This window comes from Sarcophilus harrisii, chromosome 3 (assembly GCF_902635505.1).
Source record: "Sarcophilus harrisii chromosome 3, mSarHar1.11, whole genome shotgun sequence".
NCBI classification, from domain to species: domain Eukaryota; kingdom Metazoa; phylum Chordata; class Mammalia; order Dasyuromorphia; family Dasyuridae; genus Sarcophilus; species Sarcophilus harrisii.
The window spans coordinates 409683116-409699080 of record NC_045428.1 but is presented as its reverse complement, the minus strand read 5'-3'; the positions used below and the strand labels follow the sequence as shown (position 1 = coordinate 409699080).

At 33.6% G+C, this 15965-nt stretch overlaps 1 protein-coding gene across 8 annotated transcripts in view; it reads right to left on the bottom strand.

The window, feature by feature from the left end:
* Positions 1–15965, bottom strand: part of COBLL1 (cordon-bleu WH2 repeat protein like 1) — a 175686-nt gene that overhangs the window by 21920 nt on the left and 137801 nt on the right. For 7 of the 8 annotated variants that reach the window (XM_031960558.1, XM_031960559.1, XM_031960557.1 and 4 more), the window contains 5 exons: positions 11081–11234; positions 10531–10605; positions 7055–7177; positions 1699–1933; positions 265–350 (listed from right to left, as the gene is read on the bottom strand). In XM_031960558.1, coding sequence (XP_031816418.1) covers positions 265–350; positions 1699–1933; positions 7055–7177; positions 10531–10605; positions 11081–11234 — 673 coding nt within the window. The remainder of the gene's footprint in view (positions 1–264; positions 351–1698; positions 1934–7054; positions 7178–10530; positions 10606–11080; positions 11235–15965) is intronic. The other variant, XM_031960564.1, reaches the window with a different exon arrangement.

The window sequence follows — 15965 nt, the reverse complement described above, 5'->3', positions numbered from 1 at the left end:
GATATGGAGGTCAAATGGGGTGAGTGAGATAGATTGGAATGAACAGTTGAGAAGGCCAGTTAAAAGACTGTCGGTAATAATAATAGGAAGTAATAAAAGGTTTATATTAGCATAATGACAATGAAAATAAAGATGATACTTAAGAATAGGGTAGAAGAATGGATTTTTTTTTTTTATGTAAACTAGTAGACAAAATAGATGAGCATTCAAGATACTTTTTTAGGCTTATAACAGTATCTGACATTCTTAGTTGGAATAACTCACCATTATTTTTATTGTGGTCCAGTGTTCTGGAGTTTCTTCCATTTTCTGTTACTGCCTCTTTACTACTTGTACCATTCTGTAATTCTCTGTAAAATATAGTAATGTATATTGTATGCTGATATCAATAACATGCTCCCAAGTGCACGTGCACACAGACTCCCAAAGAACAAAAAAATTGGCAATGTATACTGAGGACAGATGGAGTAAAATAATCATCTGTTTCTGCCAAATACTGGAAATGTAATAGCTTGATAAAACAAAATACAACTGGGAGGAAATGCTGCTATGAAACATTATATTTCAGATGGAAGTACCAATAGAGAGCAGGAAATTAAGAGCTTAGTATACTGGACAATTTTCCAACTCAGTCAAAATAAAGTGGGGAGAGACTGAGTCAACTTTAAATCTGGCAAGGTCAGGAATATGGGAAGTGAATTGTTCTCATCGATCTTTTAAGTTTCTTTCCAGCTCAAAAATCCTTTGGTTCTGTATGTTCTCTCACAGAACTGTTTTGTCCAGAAAATAGAATCCTAAAAAGAGGTTATAATAACCCTCGTAAACTGGCACAGAATTTGTTTTGTGCTGCACTTTAATGTCTAGAAATATTTTCACACCATAACTTGTATGCTGAAGGCAAAGGGGAATGTATTACTACTCCTTTTTCCTTTTTCTTAAAAGGGAGGTGTTAAATTCTCCTTTTGAGGAAGTTGTTGTAATTTAATGGCTTGCCTAGTCACAGTGTCTACATCACTAAGCTTTGCTGGCCTTTAATACCAGGATATCTCAAGATTTTCAAACAGGGAATTTCATTTTCAGTAAGTATTTCCCAAGGCTCAAAAGCAAATTCAGTCCTTCAGTAATTTTTCATTCGTGTCCGACATTTTGTTGACCCCATTTGGGTAGTTTTTTTTTTTTTGGGGGGGGGGAGGAAGGACAAAGATATTTGAGTGGTTTGCCATTTCCTTCTCCAACTCATTTTAAGGATAAAGAAACAGAAGCAAACATGGTTAAGTGATTTGCCCAGGGTCCCATAGCTAGTAAGTGTCTGAAGCCAGATTTGAACTAAAAAAGATGAGACTTCCCTGACTCTAGGTCCAGCATGCTATGCAGTATGGTCCCATCTAATTGTCCAGATGCAAGTTACAGGCTTGCAATAAACTGAACTAAGACAGTGACACATTGTGAATTACAAAACTCTAAGATGGCAAGTGCTTTAGATTCTGGTTCTGAATTTGCACTTTTCCTAGCAGAATACCCCACTATTTATAGGCTTTTAATAAATATTTTCATAGGGACGATAAAAGTTATAAAGTATTCTAAATCAATAAGCTGGCTATTTGGAAGATACTTGTATTTCAAATATTGAATCTAGATTTCAGAAGCCTGAGATCCATAAAGTAAATCAGCAACATTTGCAGTATCTAAGTTACTTACTTTCCATCTGTGTTTCTATTTTCTTGTTTTTCTTCCTTAGAGTTTTCTGGGGACTCTCTAGAAATAATGCCAAGTTCTGATGGGGTATCTTTTTTTTCATTCTTTGTTACATCCATAGATATAAAAGAATTTTTTTGTGATTTTGAAGAAATACTTTCACTGCCTTCCTTGTGGAGAATATTCAATTCTTCTTTTTCATCTATTTCTTCAAGGCTGAACTCAGAGGTAATTCCAGCTGCAACAAATATGGTCATAACTAGTAAAATATTTATATTATGTAATTATACTGAAAGTGTATTTTTTAAAAATATGCCACACTAACTTTTTATAAATCTGACTTAATAACCAAGCCCACCACCATCATTCATGAAGCATCTACTATCTACAAATCTCTATGCTAGGCAATCAGAAAATAAAGAAAATGGTAGCTTCTGTCTCCAAGGTACTTACATTCTACTTGAGGTTAGGAGATAATTCACAGAAAAATAACAATAATACAATCCAATTTGTAGAGGAAGAGGGAGACAACACATACTGATTAGACTAGAGAAAGTAGCACGACAGTTATCCTTCAAAGTAAGGATTCTGACAGAGAGCAAGGAGAAAGAGTATATTCTAGGTAGGTGGGATAGACAATGACAAGAAAAGCAAAAGACAGGTGAAATCTGGGAAAGAATAACCCAATTTGATTGGGTTGTAGAGTAAGTAAGAGAGGTAAATGAAATAATGTAGGAAAAGTAGGTTAGCAGCAGTTAATGAAAGACCTTAGTGCTAGGCTGAGGAGTTTATATATTATCCTAGAGGAAATGACAAAGTGATTGAAGGTTTTTGAGAAGAGTGACATGGTCAGACAAGGAAAATTAGTTTCACTGATGTATGAGGAAGAGATTAGAGATGAGGCAGACTACAAGCAAGGAATTCGCTTAGGAAGCTATTACACATCAATAGAGAGAAAAGGAAGGATTCCAAAGAGGTTGTAGAGGTAGAATTGACTATGGGGTAAACAAGAGATAAGAATAGAGAATAACTGAGATTGTGAAACTCGGTGGCTGAGAGGATGGCGAGGGCTTCAAAAAAAAAGAACAAAGTTTAGACAAAGGGCAAAAAGGTTTAGTTTGAAGGTAAAGATAATGTTTTGTGTGGAAATTTTTATATACTATGTAGGAAGTAGTATCTAGCAAGTAGCTAAGAATGTAGAATTTACATTTAGGAGAAAGATTAAGGCATCTAGTAGAGCTCATAGTTGAATTCGCAAGAACAGATGAAATTATTGAAGAAAAATTAGGTGAGAAATTTTGATTCAAATCCTAAGCCCTGAAGATCCCCAATACTAAGGAAGCATAAGAAAGATAATGATGTAGCAAAAGGGAGAAAGAAGGAACGTTCAAAGAAGAAGGGGAACTATGAGAGAACAGTGCCATGAAGACTAAATGATAAAAGATAATTGAGGAAAAAAGAGAAGTTACCAGTGTCAAAAGCTACAGAATTCAGAGTGGAAAGACTGTGAAAAGGACACTGGTTTTTAATAATCAAGAGACTATTCAAAACAATAAAACACTTTTCATAATATAAAGATGAGTGAATCTATGATTCAGTGTTATAGAAACCAATAGAACTAAAAATCCAATTAAAGATTGAGTATATTTGCATGAAATTCTTTAAAACTGTGTACGGTGATACTGTCTGAATTGTAAAGGTGAAGTAATTTTTTCATGTATAAAAATATATGGGACAAAATTTTCAGTCCCTTCGTTCCAGGAGCTTGCAATCTAATGGGAGAGAATATGCAAACAAATATATGCAAAGCAAACTATATATAGGATAAATATGCAATAATTAACAAGGGAAAGGCACTAGAATTGATTGATTGAGGAGAAAAATATTCAGACAACAAAAATTTAATTCAAGTGAGGCTTTCAAAAACACCTGTTTACTTTTTGCTAAATGACATTTTGATATAAAATGTTAAGTATTAAAAAAAAAAACTAATAAATTAGTGGAAGGTCTTTGAGGAATTCTGTAGCTATAAAAGTTCATCCCTCTGCAGCCAGTAGACAGATACAATCTCTACTCAAGCCCATCATGACATGAAATCACAGCTTCTACAGCTTCCTAGGATTGGGCAAAACTTGACCTTTATTGCCATTGTCTTTCATAATCAAGTTTTCTCCATTTCATAACCAAGTTTTCTCCATACCAAGATAAGATATCAGATTATATTATTATAGGAAGACATGAAATCATTATCATAAAAAAATAAACAAAATAAAGTGCTTATTTGCACTAATTCATGTACTTTATAGTACAAAGAAACCTGTCTTTTTGCTTTTCTTCAGGAACAAATTACATGTCCAGTATGGACATCTCCCTTACCTAGAATGCACTTCCTTCTCTCCTAAAATCCCTAGTCCTCAAAGCTTAGCTGGAATACAACAGGCTACACAAGCCATTCAAATCCCTGCTGTTTCTTTTCCACCATCCAAATTACTGATGAACTTCCTAAAGACATGGACTGACATTTTTGTCTTTATATACCACGTACTTAGCACAGTAGGCACTCAACAAATACTCAGCTGATTGATGTAGCAAGTATTGTAAAAGTATCTCTTTCAAACTTCTTTATTTCTATTAAAGGTACCATCATTCTTTCAGTCTCCCAGGTATGTAATCACTGAATTATCTTTAACTCCATGATAAACATATACAATCAGCTTACATCTCTGGTCTCCAACTCCTCTCTACTCACAGAACTACTACCCTAATCCTCATCCACTTTGGCCTACATTACTGTGATCTCCTATTTGGTTTTTCTAACTTATCTCTCTCTACTCAAGTCTATTCAACACTTAGCTGCCAAAGTAATTTTCCTTATGTGAATATCTGAACATCCCACTCCTCTTCCAATTCCAGTGCTCTCCATCTCACTTCTAGGGAAAAAACATAAACTTGTCTGTTTAGGTTTTAGAGCCCTTCACTACAAATTTCCAGCCTTACTACGCAGTACTGAGATCCTGAGATTTCCTGCAATCCAGACAAACTAGTCTTTTTACTACCCAGTTCCATCTCTGTGTTCATGCATGTCACTGCCCTTACCTGAAAATACTTCTTCCTTGTCTGCCTCATAGAATTCTTCAATTCCTTCAATAACTTTCTATGTCAAGCCTTTTCTGATTCTCCCAGCCAACTTCAAGTGTCTTCCCAAATTGCCAAATTTAACCACTTTTAATTATATATATAATATACATATATTCTCAATATATTTTTCTGTAAATAGTTATACAATTAGGCTATATCCTATCTATGCATCTTATCTAGTTATTCAATTATCACCTTGTCCTTACAATGTAAGCTACTCAACAAGAAATACTGATTCTTTACATTTAAATCTTGAGCGCCTGGAACTGTACATAGTGCATAGTGCTTAATGAATGTCTATTGACTGATTATTCTAATTTAAGCTACAAAATTACTAAGGGCATACTAACAGCCAGATCTTCTACATATTTTTTACCGAAAGTAAAGAAGGTAGTTTAGAAAATCAACTTTTTCAAGTTTACTGAAGAATCATTTGTGAAAATTTTTAATGTCTTAGTCAAATGTACTCATTAGGAAAACTAAGCTCAATGAATTAAATTATAAAGACCTAAGAGCCGGATTAAAAAAGACATTTGATTCAAGTAATTATTAGGGGGTTAAATTTTTCTTCACTAACCAGAAATGTACCCTGAGATGCTTTAAGTAATTTTTTTATTGTAAAGAATTATTCTTGATCTAATGATGCCAGTTGACATTTGTATAGCACTTTTATGATTTGCAAAGCAATTTTGAAATATAATTATTTTTAGTTGCAATGATTTTTAAAAATATTCAATCCCATTACATGCTCTTTGTTTAAAATGGGAATTTCCTCTTTGACCATTTGGTCAATGCAAGTTTCCATAGACTGAAAATATCAAGATTGTTTTGTTTAATATAAATATTGTGGGCCAAATTTCAGACCTACATAGAAAAACAAATAAAAACAAATAAAACAACAACAACAACAGCAGTGAAATTAAATTGATGGCGCCACAGAAAAGAATCATAGAATTTCAGACTTGGAAACAATTTCAAATGCTATATAGTCCAACTCATCTTTGAGAGTTCCCTTTACAACAGGGATCCTCAAACTTTTTAGATAGGGAGTCAGTTCGCTGTCCCTCAGACTGTTGGAGGGCCAGACTATAGTAAAAACAAAAACTTTGTTTTGTGGGCCTTTAAATAAACTTCATAGCCCTGGGTGAGGGGGATAAATGGACTCAGCTGCTGCATCTGGCCCGCAGGCCTTAGTTTGAGGACCCCTGCTACAATATAACATATCTAGTTTATGCATGAAGACTTCCAGTGAGATAGAATCCACTCTTTCCCAAGACAATCATCTTTTGAAAAATTAATTTCTTAAATACATTACTTTTTTGGGTAATTCTACTTACTAGGGAGCTTTTCTTGACATTAGTCTTAAATCTGCCCTTTTTTGTTACTTCTATGCACTGCTTCTGGGACAAGAGACAAAAAATCTAATTTTTCTAATACATGCTATTTAGACAAGTATGGACAGCCCTCATCTCTGTTTCTGAATGTTCCCTTCTCTAATCAAAACATATGGAATTTTTTTTTACTGGTTGGAAGGTTGAACTAAGTGGCCTCTAAGATGCTTTAAAATTCTAAAATTATAATCAATGTCATTCTATCTATAAAGTTTTTGCACTTTCAAAGAATACATTTTTAAAGGAATAAATTCACGGAAAAATTGTGCTTACTAGGAACTTTACTAAAATATTTTTAAAAGATTTAAAAGATTAAAAGATCATTTTGAAAATATTTGATAGAAAAAAATTGCATAACTAAGCAAAAATGAATTTTAATGTTACAAAAACATCCCAATAATTAACTTAAAAGAAAATCAATAGGTAGTCCAAGTCTTGAGTAATGGGGAAATTCAGCAATGAAGTTATGGGGATGTAGCCAGATAAGACAAATTCCTGAATACACTATCTGATATAAATGAAAGCCCTATGTCATCAAACAGGAAACAGTAAAAAAGAAAACAGAAGGATTAAGCACAGAAAGGAAGTTAGATATTCAGATCCATGAATTTCATTCTTCTTTGATGGCCATCTCCATCCAAAAAGCTGAAAGCAAGCTTGAATGGAAGAAATATCAAGCAAGTCTAAAATCTGCATAACACGACAATTTAAAGCAAAGAGGAACAGTCCCTTTATAAGAATTTTAAAAGAAACAAAAGTTGACAAGAGAAAGCAATTGACATTGTTATCTTAAGCAAAGCAGCCTAGAGAAACAAGCTCCCACCACCTACATTTCAGTGATGTTATGGCTAACTCAGGTGTTTCAACACAATCAGAATAAGGAGCGTCATCTGCCAGCATCAGGACAGTAGTGCAGGGTTCATGATCAGGTAGCTCAAAGCAAAGCGAGGCATCTGTCAAGGAAGTAGTTTATGAGTGAGAGCTCTTAGATTAAAAGCTAAAAAAATTAAGAAGCCATTTAAAACAACAAGATTGATTTTAATCACATGTAGATAAAATAAGGAGAGATTGGGGCAAAAGAAAAGGTGAACAATGCCAATGAGAGGAAGGCAAATATTAAAACTAGAATACTGAATATACCCTATCCAGATGTTTTTTCTTTTCATTTCACTTTCATGGTTGAAATGAACACATATCACAATATTCAACGTTTAATTTTGTAGAACAAGAATCTGGCACAGAATTTGCAAAGTGCTTTGGGATTCTTTCCCACAAAAGAGATAGAAAAAAATACAGCAGGCTCATCTCAATTTTCCCCATACAAAAATAACATGATGACTAGTCTTTAAAGTATGTATTTTATTGTTGTTGTTGTTGTCCATTTGAGGTTTTCTTGGAAAAGATGCTGGTTTGTCATTTTTTTCTCCAGCTCATTTTATAGATGATGAACTGAAGCAAACCAGATTAAGTGACTTGGTTAGAGTCACATATCTAGTAAGTGTTTAAGTTCAGATTTGAACTCACGAATATAGGTCTTCTCTGACTAGGACTATCACTCTATGCCACCTAGTTCCCCTGAAGTATATGTTACAATACTTAATTAGTGCTCCCATTAAGTCCACAGAACATTGCTAATTTGGCAAAGATAGAAACAAAGCACACACGCCTTGGAGTCTAAAACATATAACCACTTTTTAGCATAGCAGTAGCAACAAGGATAAGAATTTTGGAGTCAGAAGAGATTTGACCTTATAGGTTTATGTATTTACAACTGGAAGGAACCCTAGAGGTAGTTGAATCCAATCCCCTGGATTTTCAGATGGGGCCTAAATTAAATAAGTGACTTGTCCAACTTCACAGAGTAACTGCAAGTGGCAGAACTAGAATTAGAATCTTATTCTTCTGACACCGAATTTACTGCCCTTTCCACAACCAAAATGCTTCAGAAACTGTATAATCTAATTGTGTTAAAGTCAAATAGAAATGGGAGCCACTAAACCATCCATAAGGATTCTGTGCCCTACAGGACTTAGAAAACCATATATTAATATCTATATTGTATTTTTATTTACTTTGTTAAATATCTCCCAATTATATTTTAATCTGGTTCCTATACTCAGGATTGTGGTGAGTCACACTGGGGCTGTGTGTTTGACATCTCTGATCTAGTTGAACTCCCTCACTGTATAAAGAAGAAATGTGAAATGACTTGTTTGAAACCACAAAATAGCAAAGCTAGAATTTAGTCCTCAAGACATTTAGTCCAGTATTTGAATTATTTACAAATTCATTAATTAAAACTATTTTTAACAGGAAGTGAATGTGAGTCCTACAAAAATCTATACCATTCAGAAAAATAAATGTAATATTTGAAAGTATAGAAGTATTTTTCCTTCTATATTTATGATTATGTAACAGGGCCTTATAATAGCTGTTATACTGTCATCCTTTTTTTAAAAAATTAGTCTTCCCCAATTACATGAAAAAATAGATTTTAACAGGCATTTTTTTAAAAATGGGAGTTCCAAATTCTCTCTCCTTTCCCTGACCCCTCACTGAGAAGACAAGTGATTTGATATAGTTTATACATATGCAGTCATGCATAAAATATTTCCATATTAATCTATACTGCTATTCTCAAACACATCCTTTCATTGATACAATGTTCACATAATCAAGGCAATATTATGGGCTGGATAGAGAGCCATCACTGAAACCAGGAAAAGGTGGTTTCAAATCCCCAAACAACAATATCATCATCACCATCACCATGAACAACAACAACAATAGCCAACATACATAGTGCCTACTTTATAGCACAAACTATGCTAAGCACTTTGCAATTATAATCTCATTTGGTCCTTAGGTGATATTCATCTTCATCTTTCAGATGAGGAAACTGTGACACACAAAGTTAAGTAACTTGCCCAGGATCACACTGCTAGTAAGTGTTTGAGTACTTATTTGAACTCAAATCTTCCTGATTCCAGGTGGCATTATCTACTTTACCATCTGGCTTTCACACAGACCAACTGTGACTCTGGACAAGTCATTTCATCTTTCAGTGTTCTAGATAACTCAAACACTAAATTTTTGAGAAGGCATCTGTCCACATCAATAGCAGAAGGTTCCTTTCCAGGAAAGTTCCTACATTAGGGAAATTACATTTTCACATTATCCATAAGATATAAAGTTACTAGTAGAAATACCCCATTTTATTCCTGACCTTCCCAATGTGTTATATTCATTTCCCACAAAATAGTAACTCTAAAAATCAAGTAAATTTATTGTACTTCTTGATGTCAACAGATGTTTAATTGCTGTTCATAAAAAACATTTATAGATCAAAATGGGTTGATAACTATGTTACTAAAATTTCAAATTATATTACTGGATTGTTACTGAATAAAAAGACCACACACTGTATTAGATATATTTTCTTTTTCTCTTCCTTTTTTTTTTTGACTGAAGTTTATGTTGTAACCCTAATCTTTATGAATGGGTCTGATAATTAAAATTTGAATTTCAAACTATCAAAATAACATTAAGAAATGGTACTTCAAAACTTCACAACTTTACTTTGGGGAAAATCCAAGTACTTCACAAATCACTATGTATCAGTTGGGGGAATGGGGTTGAATGATGCTAATTAACCCTATGATGTCATATGGGGAAAACAACCCAAGATATTCAAGAATGAGTACATTGTTTAAGAAACACATATGAAAAGACTATAGAGTTTCTCCATTAGGATTTGCCTATGCTAATGAAATTACAAATCTGTAAACCAAAAAAAATTACCACTCTACCTCATTCCAACAACAAAATTATGAGTCCTATTAGCTTTAAGGATGGATTGCTAAGTATCAAACATGAGATTTCATTGGCATAAGAACTCTCAGGTACTGCATTTCAACCTCTATCAATACAGATTGGCATCTTCTTTGCAACTTTTACTTGGGTTACTAGGGTTTAAGAGGTTAAACTTTATGCTCTAATGACAATAATAATAATAATAATAGATTAGAGCTTTGAAAGTGCTTTACATATAGCTTTAATCGTTACAAAAGCTAGTCATTTCTCAGTATGGACTTAAAGTAATGACATCAAGGAATCCCAAACCACACAATTTTGTCTTCAGACTTCAAGCCAGTTCTTTTTTTGGAGGTTAGCTTTCAATCTATTATACGACACACCTTCTCATAACAATACCCAATATTTTAATGTATGACTTTTTCTTTTTATGTAGCCCATCACACATAATTTTTATTTTCATTAACTCCCAAGTTCATAAGACATAAACTACCTGAATCAGGTGACACTTCAGGAGGATTTGTTTCTGGAATGCTTTCTCTTGCAATTGTATCTACTGATTTCAGTGCTAAAACAAAGAGAAAATAATTATCATCACAAAAATGTCATAAGCACAATAAGTTTTCTAATTAATTCCCTGGAATATTATTATCTAAAAGTGTGACTGAGTGTGTGTGTATATATAGTTATGTTATTAGACAGCTCTATGACCTTCTAATTAAGTTTGAATTTCCATTTCTTTTTAGGTTATGACATTAGAGTATCAGTCCTTTGTGAAATAAATAACAAATTTATAATCTGGCTCCCATATACAGTTTATAATAGAAAAATTCTCTGCATATTTTCTTCCATCAGGTTTTATTACTTTGGTTTATCTTATTTAAGAAAAAAAAATTATAACTAAAGAAAAAATTTTAAGAGATAAGCATGAAAAGTATATAATATAGAAATCAAGCTTAAATATTATTTTATTATGTTTTCTGTAGGCTAGTTCAAAAACTAAATCTGCAAACATTACTAATGGAAAAAAATCACATCATTACCTGTCACATTACTGGTCTCATAACTTTGATCTGGAGATACTTTAGAAGGTGGAGAGGGTGCTTTGCGCTTTGTCCTTCTCAAAGATGAATTAGTTGAGGATGTATTGCTGAGCTGGAAAGATCCTGTCCTCACTATCCCTGCTCCAGAAAGGTCCTAAGAAAATTAAAACAACACACTAGCTTGTATATCCATGACGGTTTGAGGCAACTACATGGAACAGTAGATCAAGCACTAGACCTCAAATCAAGAAGACCTGAATTCAAATCTAGCCTTAGAACTTACTAGCTATGTGACCCTGAGCAGGTCAATTAACCTCTTTTAAGTTCAGTTTCCTGGAGAAAATAATAGCACCTATCTCCTAGAGTTGTTAGGATCAAATGAAATTGCTTATGTATAGTTCTCTGCAAATCTTAAAGTGTTATATAAATACTAGTTATGATTATAATTGGCTGTTAATTTTTAGTTTAAGTGTCACATTACTTTACATAAACCAAATCCATGTTAACCAAAAGTAAAGAGAGAAAGGCTAGAGCAAGTGTTCCTACCCATTATTGTGTCATGAACCCCTCTTGAAATGAAGGCTGTGGACCCCTTATGATTTCTTTAAATGCATAAAATTCAGATGATTGCAAAGGAAACCAATTATATTGAATGCCACCAAAAGTGTTAAAAAAATAATGATAACAGGCAAATAAGTTTACAAACCTCAGGGTGGGGGAAAAGAGGGCTCATAGTCCACAGATCCCAGGTTAAGTAATCCTAATCTAGGCTAACAATTAAATCAGCATGATATAATAGAAAGAACATAAAACTTGAAGAGAGAGGATCTGGTCCAAATCTCACTTCTTCCACTAGCTACATGAGCAAACTTAACAGTAAAATGTATGAACATAAAACTAATTTCTTGAGAAAAAAAAATAGGGAGAAAAAATTTTGTCAATCAATAAACATTGCCTAAAAGATACTATGCACTAGGCACCGTGTTAAGCAATGGAGATACAAAAAAGACAAAAGACCATGTCTGCCCTCAAAGAACTTACACTCTAACATGGGAGATCATAAGCTAATAGGTTTGTTGCAGTCAGACCTAGGCTTTCAGAAATCATTTTGGTGGTTGAACAAAGGATGGACTAGAGTGGAGAGGGTTGTGAGGCAGGCTGCACTGGAGGGGTGACACTGTGTCAGAGGAGAGAAGGGGGCATATGTGAAAGATGTCGCAAAGGGGAACTCCACAGACCTTGGCAACAGATTGAATAAGGAGGGAGAAGGTTGAGAGGTAGTGAGGAGTCAAGGAAGACACCAGGGTTGTGAGCTTGAAGAACTGGCAGGATGGTGTTGCCCTCTACAGTACCAGAGAAGGTAGGAAATCAAAGTGTTTAGGGGGAATACAGTAAGTCCTATTTCTGACATAGTATGTTTGAGCTGTGTCAAAGGCAGTTAGAGATGTGAAACTGGAGGTCAGCAAGATAAGTACATTTGAGAATTATTAGTATAGAGATGATTATTAAATGCATGGAAAGTGATGAGATCACCAAGTGAAGTTGTATAGAGGGAGGAAAGAAGAGGGCCCAGGACAGAACCCTATGGGACATCTATAATTAGATGGTATGGCCTGGAAGATACAAAAAAAAAAAAAAAAAAAAAAAAAAAAGATAGAGAAGGAGAAAAATCAGGAGAAAGTGGTGTTCCAAGACTGAGAGAAAAGAGGAAGCAATATCAAGGGCTAAGAAATATCAAACTAAGAAACAACACTGATGAATCAAAAATACTCAAACTGGCAACACCACCAATGCAATTAATTGCAAAAACACTAATAAAAACACAATTGTATTTCTGAAGACCCATTTTTGAAAAAAAAAAAAATGATTTCTGGATTTATTTTTTTAATATTTCTTTATATTCAACTATAGTCTACTTTTTAAATGTATTCATGTATATGGCATTTGAAAAATTTTAAAGTTGATGACATTTGTCTTTATACTATTTTTTCACTCTTCTATTCCAGATGAAATGCTTTTTGAAAAATAACATCTAATACGGATTCTAATCCCATATTCTTCACTTCTATTTTCCTGACTTGTTGCCATGAGGCAAGAGCAACGTTCTACCATCTATTTTCTAGGACCTTCAATTTGTCAGTCACTCAGAGGTTGGCTTCCTTTTCATGGTGCTTTCATTTACACTATTGAAGACATATATATTATTCTATAATAATGTACAATACATATAAATTCTATATAATATATTTAATATTATATATTAATATTATTAATAATATAAAATACTATATTAATTATGCACAGTTAATATATTAATGATATATTATAAATACATATGATATAATAATATATAATGGACCAGTTTCTTTTTTTACTATCTTTGAGTATATGCTTCCTAGTAGGACTGCAGAATCAAGGCACTGTCATTTTCTGACTGGTCTCAACTTCTTATTTCAGCGGATCCATACACACATGAAAAATTACACTAAAAAACTATTATGAAGCATTTTACTATTCAGGGTAATACATCAATTTCCCTGTATTAATAGTTGCACAGTTAGAGGGTGCCCTAGTACACAGAGCTTTAAGCCCAGAGTTCAAATTCAACCTCAATTATTAGTTGTGTTGCCCTGATCTGCCTCAGCTTCCTCATCATATAGGTGGAAATAATAGCAGTACCTGTCTCCCAAAATTGTTCTAAAGATCAAATAGGATATTTTAAAAGTGTTTAGCAAACCTTAAAGAGTTATGTAAATGCTATTAATAAATGTTATTAGTCAAGGATTACACAATGAAGGAAGGAATCTTCCTTTTTTGGCTGATCAGTAGCAAAAATGTGCTTTTCTGCTGGTCACTGGTATCAGTTTCTCCATCAGGGTCACTTGTCTTTTCTATATAACCCAGCTATGACATTCATTTCTTCAGGAGTAATACCTGCTTGAGAGTTACACCTAGAGGTCATCTTCAAAGGACTTTTGTTTGTGCCTCAATTAAGCAGACTGCTAGTAATATGAAGGAGAAGAATTGGTATAAATAGACCCACAAATCTCTTCTGATGATCTTTCCACAATTCAAAAATTCAATGACAGCAGAATTTTGACCTTGTCAAATAACCATAGCCACATTTATCAACCTATACCTCTGTAACAATTCCATGTTAGAATAAGTTGACATATTTGTTCAAGATATTTATTTTTTCTATATATGTAGGATTTAGTGTCTGCCACAAAGAGACAGGTTTTAGTTCTACATTAAGATAGAATTTATTCTGCACATTTGTTAAAACAGGCTTGAATGGATACTCAGCCTGTGGGATGGCAACTAGGAGGGAAGTGGTAAAATCAGCATGCATGGTAGGCTACAGTAAAGGTTTTATAACCTTATTTTTTCAGGGTAATTTTATTGCTACTGAGAAAGTATGGCATGAAAGGAAAAGAATGTTCATCACTAGAGCAGTGATGTGGTCAAAAAAGACATTCATAAAAGGCACAATCACACTTGAGCTTACCTCAGAGGGAGGGAGGGATATGGTTGTCAGAAAGGAGTCTGAGTTAGCCTGCTGTGACATGTCATAACTAGGTTTCAGGTGATAAGTAATGACTACAACTTAACTATACTTCCTCCAACCATGAAATCCAATAGTCAACTGGGAGACAGTCTTAAGGAGGACAAATTAAAGGAAGGGGGAGGAGGGATATAAGTGGGGTATTTGGATCATTAGCCTTTAGATATAGATTATGGACAAAAGGAGCTATTTTCATCTGGATACAATGCACTACCTCTTTGGGGAAAGTACTTAATTAAAATTAGAAATTAGAATCAGTTCTTATGCTATGTATCATCATAATGTCTTAACCCCTAATCATATCTGGACATGAAAGAAACAAGAATGTCAGATCTGCATAAATTTAATAAGATTTTTTTCCCTCTTGACTCAGCTAAGTCTATTTAGATTTAAACTAAAGAGAAAAAACTATCAGTGTGATATAATAGGAAAGCACTGGTTTTAGAATCAGAATACTTGATTTCAAATCTGTCATTTACTGTATAACCCTGAATAAAACTTTCCAAGTCTCAGTTCTCTCATTTGTACTACAGTGATGAAAAAGAAAACAAAAACAAAAACAAAAACAAAAAAACAAACACTTGTTTTGCTCATAAAAAATAAACTCAAGCTATGATTGGAGATAATGAAATTAGTCAAACAATAAACATGTATCAAGTACCTACTATGTGCTAACTGTGCTAACATAGCTAGCCTATGCTAACTATTTGGGGATACTGTGCTAACCTTTGGGGATACAAACAGGGCATAAAACAGTTCTACCTCTCAAAGCTCAGTCTAATGGGAGACACAACATGCAAATAACTATATATAAATGAGCTAGATATAGGATAATTCAAAAATAAACAGGGCCATGTTTAAACTGGAAATTATATTTAGTCTAAAATGCCAAGAAGAGAATAGGAGTATTTAAAAGGTGCCTTTTTTTTTTTTTCAAATACCTACTTGCCCCCTCACTTCACCTTCACTCTTCTTTTTGGATAAAAAAAATATTTTTACAAGCAAAACGTAAAGAAAAAGTTTTAGAAAAAAAGTATTCCCCCTTCCCCTCAGTAATTCTTTGGAAACTACTTAATCATCTGCTAAAATTAACTTTAGAAGACCAGTAGCCTTTCCAGTGTATATTCTCATGGGAGCTATAATATCTAAGTTCAAAGAGGACTTTTCAGGTTCCTCAGTTTGCCAATCCTATTTTAAGGGCAATTACTAAAATCCAAATAAAGCAAGAAATGAAATAAGTATTTTAATTCTCTTCCTGTGTGAAAACACTGGAGCCTGTCCCATAAAGAAAGAATAGGACAATTTCAAAATGTTTTGGCT